Source organism: Pundamilia nyererei, unplaced genomic scaffold (assembly GCF_000239375.1).
Source record: "Pundamilia nyererei isolate P.nyererei 1_Seehausen unplaced genomic scaffold, PunNye1.0 scaffold00623, whole genome shotgun sequence".
Taxonomy (NCBI): Eukaryota; Metazoa; Chordata; class Actinopteri; order Cichliformes; family Cichlidae; genus Pundamilia; species Pundamilia nyererei.
Genome location: NW_005188024.1, coordinates 69,363 through 81,313, shown reverse-complemented (window position 1 = coordinate 81,313; position 11,951 = coordinate 69,363). Strand labels below are relative to the sequence as shown.

The 11,951-nt window shown below is 39.3% G+C and overlaps 1 protein-coding gene across 1 annotated transcript in view; it reads right to left on the bottom strand.

Annotated features, from left to right (window-relative positions):
- The window catches only part of LOC102192388 (ATPase family AAA domain-containing protein 1-B-like), a 17,643-nt gene extending 9,079 nt beyond the window's left edge, over positions 1-8,564 (bottom strand). Inside the window, exons 1-5 of the mRNA XM_005754674.1 lie at positions 8,457-8,564; positions 7,513-7,611; positions 7,232-7,352; positions 3,277-3,477; positions 1,074-1,180 (exon numbers count right to left, since the gene is read on the bottom strand). Of these exons, the coding sequence (XP_005754731.1) occupies positions 1,074-1,180; positions 3,277-3,477; positions 7,232-7,352; positions 7,513-7,611; positions 8,457-8,564 (636 nt within the window). The remainder of the gene's footprint in view (positions 1-1,073; positions 1,181-3,276; positions 3,478-7,231; positions 7,353-7,512; positions 7,612-8,456) is intronic.
- Positions 8,565-11,951: the final 3,387 nt, after the last annotated feature.

The window sequence follows — 11,951 nt, the reverse complement described above, 5'->3', positions numbered from 1 at the left end:
AGTTTGTTTTCGTTGTGCTGACTTTTTACAGTCGCTTAGAATAACTGGTACTGCGTACTAGCTAGCATGATGGAGTTTATATACTGCTGGGCGGGTGCTATGAAGTTACTGATAGTAAATTTTATTTTATGTTTAAGGTTAGTTTCTCAAACTCCTCAAAATCTTAACAAATTGTGCCAATCCTTACATGTTGCACCAGCTGATTTATCAGCAAAAGTGGAGAAGTCTGTGACAGGAGACAGAAGAGCAGCAGAGAGAGATGGAGAGATGACTTTATGTCATCCATGAGGGATGCATTTGACATATGTTTCACATATTATAGCCCAACAAGTTACTTATAGCAATTTAAATACGAGCAGTCAGTTTTTGGCAAATACCGGAAATCACTTTTTGGCACAACACCGGCTATTGCAGTTAATAATACAACAGCTTCTTGCCATTTTTTGTGTTTCTTTTTATCGCTGTGTAACTGAGTTCAATTGAAAGCCTGCGTGCGCTAGTACCTCTTGCAACAAGTTCCCAGAATCCTTTGCGGTTTTACCCCTGAATGACGTCACATTTTTGGTGGGCCGGTATCTAGTCAAAATGCCCGGGCCGATTTTTTGTGCCAGTCCAGCCCTGACCGTATCTATTTTGCTCACCTATAAAACCTTAAATACTAAGAATCACCTGATATGCACAGATCATGTTGCAGGGTTTTGAGACAAATTTAACGCTGCCAGCTTTGCACAGATCCAGAAATGTAAGCTGCTTTCCAAGTCCCAGTGTAAAACTTGGACATCTAGGCTTCCACTGGTGATGATCTGTTTTTAATCAGGTTTAGGCATTTGTAAAATAGTTTTACGTGTGGTCAGATTTCTTCTTATTTGCGTGTGGATTGAAGCATGCGCTCACGTGTCCTCAAACGTTACACACAAATCCCTGTAAACATTTGTAAATCAATTTATGCTTGTGGATCACATTGTACGCATTTGCAACCCTTTTGAGACAAATTCCACTCCATAACACATCCACAAGTCAGTGAATCTCTTGAGACTCCATACTGAACCCAAGCTATTCCGACGTGTGCATACCTGGCACTGGTGGTCTGTTTCGAGTCCATCCCACAAAGTCATAAACTGAGCCTTCATCATAGCTGTGGCTTCATGATCGGTGCTGGATCGATTCCTCAGAAAGGAATCTGTTCAAAAAACGCAGAATAGTTTTATTATTTCAGTTCGGATTTCATTGTTTGAAAATGTTTAGTGTAAATTTCCGTTTACATTTTTTGCCTGCGTATTGTTAGAGCTGGGTATCGTCACTGATTTCTAGAATCGATTCGATCCACGATTCGATTCAATTCGATTTGAATTGGGGAAATTTTGCCTCAGACAGTCAGAAATATTATAATTCTGATCACATATCAGTACATTTCCATATTTTTATATCTATAAAAAGAAAGCTGACGCTTGCGAGACTTTATCAAAGGTGTGAGCATCACAATAGATGCCTTTGTGTTAAAGTAGCTGAGGATAAAACACAGAAAAACATGAAGGTGATTTTCCAGGCCTGGGATTTTATAAAAATATTCTGCAGTAGATCAAAAACGAAAGAAAACCATTGATCACCATATGAACATTAGCTGATTCTGTAGAAGTGAAGCAGAGCAAAGTTACAGAGGTTTTATTAGAGACACAGCAAAGTTTTTTGCAATTTTGCATAATTTTAAAGGGATTAAGATTACGTCCACACGTACCCGGTTATTTTTGAAAACGCAGATTTTTCTATGCGTTTGCACCTTTCGTCCACACGTAAACGGCGTTTTTGGTCACTGAAAACGAAGATTTTTGAAAAATCAGTTTTTGCATTTATGTGTGGACGGGAAAAACGGAAAAAACGCAGCGTCAAAGATGTGCGCATTTTTTGACGTCACACTGTGCGCCACGTTATTGTTTCGGTGAAATGAATTTCTACAATACTGTTACTGTTAATTCTACTCTCTGCAGTGTTTAAATGCTTACATATTCATATTCCCTCCACACATACAACTCGGTTCTGCTTCTACGCCCCAGCTTTGTTTACTTTTTCCCACCGAGGCTTGTAGACTTCTGATTGGCCAACATTTCTGCACGGTTAGGAATATATCGCCACCTGTTGCTTTGGCATGTTCATAGCAGCGTTTTCCTTCATTTCTGCCTTTACGTGTGGACGGGATTATTTTTTAAAACGAAAGCAGAGAATCTCCGTTTTCAAAAATACCTGTGTACGTGTGGACGTGGGCTAAAATTGTTCAGTATTGAACAGCAGAAATTAGGTTTTCTTTTCGGAAGTAAGTAAAAGGAAAAAAACAGCGACCGACAGCGTTGTAAGAACAGTAGACTTGTGTATAACAAGCAAGCGAATAATGCAGAATTAAACAGATTATTAGACGGGAAACTGTTCTTGAAGTACACTGTGTGTGTGAGAGAGAGAAACAGAGCTGCGCATGTAGTGTGATTTTATCATGGTAGAAGCAAAACAGCAAAAGTAAAAAGGAATTCATGACGATGTTTATGTGAAGCGTAGTTTGGATCATCTTTTGCGGTTGGTTCAGTCAATATTGTTTGAAGAGAGATAAAACCTGCAGCTTCAAGATGAAATGCAAAAATGGCGTGAACACAAAGCGTGGACCCGCCGAAACATCAGAATCAGCGAGCTGTCGGCTTTCAGCCCAGACCGTGACCGTGCTGCCACATCTCACTGATTCTGATCCGTGTTTATGTCTTTGTGCACAATCAGTGCTGCTCTCATTTACTGTTTTAGCTGTTTGGTGGTTGTTGAAATTTTGTGAGGTTTAACCTGAAATTCTGGCGTTTTGGGCAAAATAAATTTATATTGAAAAATCGATTCAGGGTTTTAATGAATCGATATCACGTTATCCAAGCCAGAATCGATTTTAATCCATAAATTGATCATCAAAACCCACCCCTACGTATTGTCTATGGTATTTGTCAAAATGCATATAATTAAGGCCAAATATTAAAGCACATTAAAATCTCTCTTTGCACTGGTTGTGCAGACCAAGTTCACTAAAAGCAAAATCGGTTTCTTTATATTTTTAATTTATATTTTATTATTACTATTACTATTATTACTATTTTGTTTATTTAAAAAGCACATACCATTGTTTAGAATTTTCTTGTTTCAAAATTTTAAGGTAGAGTATGGAAATATTGCCACTAAATGTTATCAGATTGTAGTCAACTGAAACTTGGTTTGTTTTAGTCAACTTAATGTGTGTGTGCATGTCTTGTTCACCTATCTCGTCAATGAAGATGATCGTTGGGGCTAATTTGGACGCCAGTGAGAACACAGCAGCAGTCAGTTTCTGGGACTCTCCGTAAAATTTATCTGTCAGCGTGCTCGGCTTCAAGTTGATGAAAGTAAAGCCCGCCTCTTTTGCTGTCGCCTTGGCAATGAGTGTTTTACCACATCCTGGGGGTCCATACAGCAGCACACCTGTTGTGAAGACAATGGGAATATACACTGGTTAAAATATTGTTTGTCACTTCTTCCCATTTTTCATTTTTTATTATTTCTGATTTTTCTTTCCTTCTTCCTTCCTTAACATTTTCCCTGCACTACTTCCTTCTTTTTTTCCCCCTTAAATCTTAAATATTATTCAGAGTCAGTTGCTAAAGACCCCAAAGAAATATGATTGGCTACCCCTATTTATTTTAAAGCTTACTTTATTTTATATTATTTTGCTGATTGTTAAAAAGCAAACTACTACAATAAAAATACAAAACATCCCTTTTCCCATAATAAATCTGTAATGACTATAGGGCAGATGAGGCACATGAGCTTGAAATTATATATTTTTATGAGTTTTCTATACTGATTTTACTTCTGGTTAAATTTTCTAAATACACGTGTACCTTGCTCTTTCTCCTAAACTTCTTTTTGACCCCTTCCTAGCATCCTTCTTTTCCTTCTGTTTCCAACCTTTCTTTCTTCAATTCAATTCAATTCAATTTTATTTATATAGCGCCAAATCACAACAAAAGTCGCCTCAAGGCGCTTTATATTGTACAGTAGATACAGAGAAAAGCCCAACAATCATATGACCCCCTATGAGCAAGCACTTTGGCGACAGTGGGAAGGAAAAACTCCCTTTTAACAGGAAGAAACCTCCGGCAGAACCAGGCTCAGGGAGGGGCGGCCATCTGCTGCGACCGGTTGGGGTGAGAGAAGGAAGACAGGATAAAAGACATGCTGTGGAAGAGAGACAGAGGTTAATAACAGATATGATTCAATGCAGAGAGGTCTGTTAATACATAGTGAGTGAGAAAGGTGACTGGAAAGGAAAAACTCAATGCATCATGGGAATCTGGGAATCCCCCGGCAGCCTACGTCTATTGCAGCATAACTAAGGGAGGATTCAGGGTCACCTGGTCCAGCCCTAACTATATGCTTTAGCAAAAAGGAAAGTTTTAAGCCTAGTCTTAAAAGTAGAGATAGTGTCTGTCTCCCGAATCCAAACTGGAAGCTGGTTCCACAGAAGAGGGGCCTGAAAACTGAAGGCTCTCCCTCCCATTCTACTTTTAAATACTCTAGGAACAACAAGTAGGCCTGCAGAGCGAGAGCGAAGTGCTCTAATAGGGTCCGATCTGAACCGTGAGATTTCTGATCCGTTGCACCACTATAGACCATGCAACAAAGTTTTCCAGCTGTGGGAAAGAGTGTGCACTGCAAGATCCATTTTCATTAACCCCTTCAATTAAATGCGGCCAATGAGGTATGCAATTTGTTGGTAGAAAAATAAAATGTCTGTTTGTGACAAAACTGTCGAGTTTATGTTAGTCACGTGTAATATGTTGACATTTTGTAAAGGTCAAATTGTGAATGTTTTTATGTTGTTGAATAATAAAATTTATTGTTTATGCTCTATGAGAACAATTTACTGTGGAAATTGACTATTTTATGTTGTTTGTACAGTTTTCACAGCATCGTTGGTGGGACCTTTGTGCAATAAATGCCAGTGAAAATCAAGAACGCCTTGTGTCCGTTTTTCAACTTGGAGGGAGTTACAATATTCTTTTAACTCTGTATTCTGGCACTCCTGCTGCCCTCTTCTTGTTAGACCTGTCAGCAGCCTTTGACACGGTTAACCATGATATCCTGCTATTAATTATATGCTGGGCTAAAAGGGTCTGCTCTCCAGTGGTTTTTGTCCTATTTATCAGGAAGGCGTTTTTATGTCAACATAGGCCCCATAGCTCCAAAATAGCCCCTCTTAATTATGGTGTACGTCTAGGCTCGATTTTGGGTCCTGCCTTGTTTGCACTGTATATGTTGCCACTGGGGTCTATTTTCTCATGGTACAACCTTTCATTCCACTGTTTGCAGATGGCTTGCAGATCTATCTGCCTTTAAAAGCAGGGACAGACCAACTTCAGCTACTATTACGCTGCCTGTATGACATCAAACAGTGGATGTCTTTAAAAATTTTAATATTAAATGAAAACAAAACAGAAGTTGTCATTTTTGGTAACTTCATTAATAATCACATTGATTATGTGGGCCTATTTTCCTCCTATTGTAAGACAAATGTAAAAAACCTCACCTTGATGGTTCCTTCAAACTGTGTAGGCAGTTGTGTTGAGCGCAGTAGTCCAATCCAGCTTTTTTCATCTAAGACAACTAGCCAAGACAACTTCCTTCCTTCCTTCCGTAAAAACCTTCCAGCTAATGTCTTTGAACGTGTTATTCATCTCTTTATTGCTTGAATACTGGGCTACTGCAATTCTTTGTACTTTGGTCTGGACCAGGCCTCTATTTATCGTCTCTAGCTGGTCCAAAATGCAGCTGCTCATCTGCTAACTGGCATTAAACGGAAGGAGCATATAACCCCAGTTTTATAGTTCTATACTGGCTCCCTGTTTCTTACAGGATATCAATTTAAACTTTTTCTTTTTGTTTTTAAGGCACTTAACAGCCAAAACCCCTTCTTACCTGTCTGAGCTTCTATTTATTTATGCTCCAGAGAAAACCATGAGATCCAGTTCAAAACTAATGTTATCCATTCCACGGAGTCTCATGTTAACAGAGCTTTCTCTGTGGCAGGTCCTAGACTTTGGAATAGTCTTCCCTTATATATTAGATCTGCACAAACACTTGATGTCTTTAAATCGTTACTGAAGACACATTTTTATGGTCTGGTTTTTAACACACTTTGACCCAAGCATTTTGGTTTTAACAGTCTTAGTTATTGTTTTAGTTGTTTTTATTGACTTATTGTATTTATTTGTTTTGCTGGCATTTTACATTGTTAAGGACTTTGTGCCACACGGACTGTTGGAAATGTGCTATATAAATAAACTTGACTCCTAAATATCATGTTTAACCTGAGTAGCGTAATACCGCGGGGGGTCTGAAAATAATGTGCCGGGAGTTCGCTGTTCTCGTCGGTTCTAGTAAGCCTTGACCACCCAGTCAGCTGTCGCTTTTCTACTCTGTCTGAGCACTGAAAACGCTTTATTTATACAACAAATTCATTCACCCATTCGCCCCCATTCACACTCCGATAGATGCATCGGAGAGCAACAGTATCTTGCCCAAGGCAAGACTGGAACAGATCGAACACCAACCTTCTGGTTAGTGGCTGACCTGCCATACCACCTGAGCTACAGCCACCCCAGTCCAGTCTGTCATCGCCCTCTTATGTCCACCCTTGGAAAGAACATGTCTGCTACATATTCAGAACAAAAGTAAACTTATAATCTGGATCTTGGAACTAAAGTAAAAGAGTGCAGATGACAATATAATCAAAATGGAAATTACAGCAAACAACAAATGTTTATTGTTTATATCTAGTACAGATGTAATGCAATGATTAAAAGCTGTGCATCCTATGTAGATTTTGATTAAAGTTTCTGTGGGTGCCCTGATTAAGGCAATATTGTATCCCATCTAAGACCCATTAGAATCAGGCAAAGGCTGATGCTGATAGGAATCCTGAACAACAGGGATAGGGGCAGGGATAGCTCATTAGGTAGAGTGGTGGCCCCATGATCGGAAGGTCGACTCCACTGAACGGCTACCCTGAGGTACCCCTGAGCAAGGTACCCTCCCTACACACTGCTCCCCGGGCGCTGCATTGGTGGCTGCCCACTGCTTCACTGGGTGAATGGGTTAAATGCAGAGGAACTGTTTCCCTATGGGGACTAACACACACACACTTTTTACAACAAAAAAGTGAATGATTGCTGACCTTTGGGTGGCTGCAGCAGCCGGGATTCCCTGAACAGATGTCTGTTCTGAACGGGGAAGATAATTTTCTCCATTAGCTCATTGATCACCTCCTCCAGACCTGCGATATCCCTCCATGTGATCTATACACAGGAAAAAATCTGGATGAATATTGCCTGCTAGTGCTGATGGAGGAAAAAAAAACCACACTTCCTGTTTGTGCCAGTACTGGGTACTGTCAGTTCTCTGTTGTTTATATGTACAGCTTCAGTTTAAACAACACATAGCGTAAAGTGAGATTACCTGCATGGCCTGCGGGTCAACCCGGTGAGTGTCAATGTGCTGTTCATATGCAGAGAGTTTAACATTTTTAGCTTTATTCTGACCTGTCCTCGTCGTTTCCTGAAAGACGCAAAACCAGAAACAAATCAAAGACTCAGCCTGTGCTCTATCTCAGCATCATACTGTCCTCATCAGCAGGAGACTTTTTTTAAATAAAATATACAGGATGAAATGTGTATGTGTAGGTTCTCAGTCATCTGGGTCATGGCAATCTAAGGAGCTTGGAAAGAAAAGTAGCTGGTTTCCCAGTTGCTTTACTTTCAATCTCCTTAGGATACAGGATGAAAGTTTAAATATACCAAAAAACGGATCATGACGGACCAGTACAGTGCCCACATCACTACAGTCATAGCATCAATCCGACAGACTCTCAGTGCAGGACTCACAAAGCCCTCATGAATTTTCGTACCCACTCTTCCTTAACCTCTGATGCTTTCATCAAGGTGAAAGAAAAGAGGTTAGGAAAAGGTGATAGGAGAGATTTCTGGAACCTACATAGTTTTGGCGACATCCTGTTAAAAATGTTCATCCTACTGTAAAACCTTCCTAGCAGACCTGATTATGAGCAACTTCAATCCATTCTTTTTAGATATTTGTGCTCAGACTGAGTGATTCAGAGTGGTGCTGACATGAACTGTGTTTATGATTGTCTTCTTTATTGTTTGCACAAAAACTTGTTCTGTGTAGTTATTACTCAAGATGTTTTTAAAGTATAATTCTAAAAATGTCATTATCTTTACAAATCAAAAGAAAGGCACAATTAAATATTCACTGAAATGATCAGTTAATACCTGCACATCAGCAAATCTGAGATTAAACATGAAAAAGAATCAGAAATCATTTGCATTAACACAAAAATATCTGAAGACAAAACCTGTTGCAGTAAATCTTGATTACCCTCTCACCTGCCTGTGAGGGTTCTCCCGCTGCTTCATGATATATGAGTATATGAGATGGAGGCCTACGCCCAGAAAAAGAGTGATGCCTCCAACTGGTGCAAGGTTTGGTGCCATTGTCACTTCAAAGATTCTGAGACAAAAACAGGTTTACAAAGATATTAATGTAGAAAATGCTATCAGGAAGATGAATACAAATGGCAGGAATGAGACAGCTCACCACCTGGCCTTCACTTTCTCACTCACTGCTTGTTATTACTGTGTGGAAAACAAATGCTTTATGAAGGACAGAAGTCTAAAAAATGCCCATTCATCTAGAGTTTTACAAAGTTCAGGAAGAAACTGAGAGAAAATCAGAAACCGGAAAATCTAAAACTCACTCAGAATTCACAATGGAATGCTTGCTACTGACATTTCGACATTTCGTTGAGCTTACAAAGCACAGATGTTTCAACACTCATTCCGAAAGTCCCTCTTATTTCCTCTTCCTGACCTCTTTTCCTTGACCTTGATGAAATTGAATTCATTCATTGAAGTCAAGTAAAGGCGGGTAAGAAGATTGATAAAGACTTAATAAAAGATGAGGCTAAAGAACTTGAAAAGAAAAGCGTCTGGACTTCTTTAAGTTACTTGAAGACGTTTCATCCGAGAAGCTCCTTCAGTTTAAATGGAGGAGAGTCCCAGATTTGTCCCTATGTGAGTGTCCCCCAAGAGCTACATGGACCCCCTATAGTTCCTCTACCTAATCACACAAGTCAAGGTGTAAAAACGGGTGTAGGTCACAATTAGCCAGGTGCAACCTAGCCCCGCGCTATCATGTGATTACCCAAGGTCAAAAGGCCCAGGATGTGAGTGGGCATTAAGGCATCTGGAAAGAGATCTCTAAGCTCATTTTTTTGAGATCAGCAGTTTACATGGATGACTCAAAACTGTGGGCACATTGCTAAAAATTCTGGTTCTGTCCAAAAACTCTTCACTTGTTCCTCACGCTAAGTGTTTATAAGTGAGCCACAACAATTGTTCCCAAAAATAACAGGATTTTATTGAAACAGAACAGATATTAACTGAATATTAACTTAAGTTAATATCTGGTAATTTACATATTAACTCCTTGGAGGACGTATCTATTCAATTTGATGATTTATATAGCATCACATCACAGTTGCCTCAAGGCGCCAGCTATTTTTGTGCAAAAATGACTGAACCGTGTGCTATATTAATGTAGTAATAAAATAATATTAGTATATAGGAATACTAAACTTTTTTTGTCTAAATTTTTATTCTAATAAAGGTACTGAGCTTGAATCGGTTAAGTTGAACATGAGCAGTGAACCTGGAGAATGAACGCTAACCTTTTTTCCACTTTTTTTGACAAATGCAATCGCCTGGAAAATTGCTGTAAACGGACCAAACTTCAGTAGGAGAGAACAACTGAGATAGTCCAGCCACAATATGAGGTTAGTCATTAATGTAAGATAAGATAACCTTTATTAGTCTCACACGTGGGAAATTTGTTGCAGCAGAAAGTGGACAGTGCAAAGTTACATAGCAAAAATTAGAAAAACACTGGAATAACATATACTGTTGTTCCAGCGTTTATAGAGCAGCTACCAGAGAATTCAACATTAATGAATTAATGGTATGGAAGTGGAGGAAGCAAGCGGAATGAGTTGAGTAAAGTTTGACTTTTCTGACTGATTTGTTTCGTTAAATGCGCTTTATAATGCGGTGCGCCTTATGGTCCCATAAATACGGTACATCTGAGTAGTTCAGGGCTGCACTTAACTTTAATTATTACTGGTAATATTCTTTGTCACTTTGTTACTGCTATTTTTCCTTAGGTATCATTTGAAAGATTTGAAAAAAAAAAAAAACACTTCAATATCTTACTCTGTGTATCTGTGTATGGACAACAAAGATCGAAGAAACACTTAATTTATAGCTGTGAGGCCAAAAAAAAAGTCTGTACCAAAAAAACAGGTCACACAGTCTAATATTTCATTGGACTGATTTGATTACAGCACAAATTCACTGCTGACATTGTTTCGATAAGCTTCTGCAGTGTCACAAGATTTATTTCCATCCAGTGTTGCATTAATTTGTCACCAAGAACTTGCATTGTTGATGGTAGAGTCTGAGCGCTGTGCCAAGCCTTTTCCAGCACATCCCAAAGATTCTCAATGGGGTTAAGGTCTGGGCTCTGTGGTGGCCAATTCGTGTGTGAAAATGATGTCTCATGCTCCCAGAACCACTGTTTCACAATTTGAGCCTGATGAATCGTGGCATTGTCATCTTGGAATATGCCCATGCTATCAGCGAAGAAAAAAACTATAGATGGAATAACCTGGTCATTCAGTTTAGTCAGGTAGTCAGCTGACCTCGTTCTTGGATCACATACTGTTACTGAACCTAGACCTGACCAACTACAGCAACCCCAGATCTTAGCACTGCATAGGGCTGGGCTATATCATACCATTCACGGTAATACTTTCACTTTTAATCATAGCCCTGAGTTCTACTGTTGTTTTTCTTCGATTTGATTTCACTAAATGTTTAAGTGATCGCTGATCACAAGCATTCAGGATTTTTTTCTGGCCACACTTCTTCCTTGAAATTGATGGGTCCCCACTATCCTTCCACATTTTAATAATGCTTTGGACAGTTCTTAACCCAATTTTAGTAGTTTCTGCAATCTCCTTAGATGTTTTCTCTGTTTGATGCATGCCAATGATTTGACCCTTCTCAAACATACTAACAGCTTTTCCACAACTACGAGATGTGTCTTTCGACATGGTTGTTTATGAAATGAGAAGCAAGTCAAGGAACCAGTTGGAGTTAAATAACTTGTTGCCAGCTCAAAGATAATCGCCCATGCAGTAATTATCCAATATGAGGCTCGTACCTATTTGGTTAGTTAAATCCAGTTGGCGTCTTTTTTTGGCCAGGCATTGTATTTTACTGTGAATGATGCAACATTGGGACAGACTTATGTGAACATCATGAGATTCAGAGTCCTTATAATACTCATATAATTAACAATTAATTTCAAACAAAAAAATCTAAAACTATTAGCATTTTCAGAACATTTGATTCAATGTTAGTGACAGATTATGAAAGTGAAACAAAAATAGCCACAAGGCTAAGAGCTTCACAACTGTCATTACAAAACAGAAACTTAGCGTCTTTAGTAGCCCTTTAGGGACATTTTTCACAGGACGCTCTTAAAATGACCGGCACAAAACAAGGCAACACGCCGTGGCGATGTGAGATTCGCGTTTTGTAGTCTAACTGTAAGGTTGTCCGTAGGTTATCCTCTTTTCCCAAGTCCTTAGCTATTTCCACTCAGCTGGATTGAAACGCACCAAAACTTTAAATCAACCAGCGAGACCTGGGTGTTTTGACACACCTCGGAGCACCATCGCTTCATAAACCCGACACACAAGGATCGCATCCCAGTATTATCCACTACAGGGCACACTCCACATACTCGGACATACTAATATA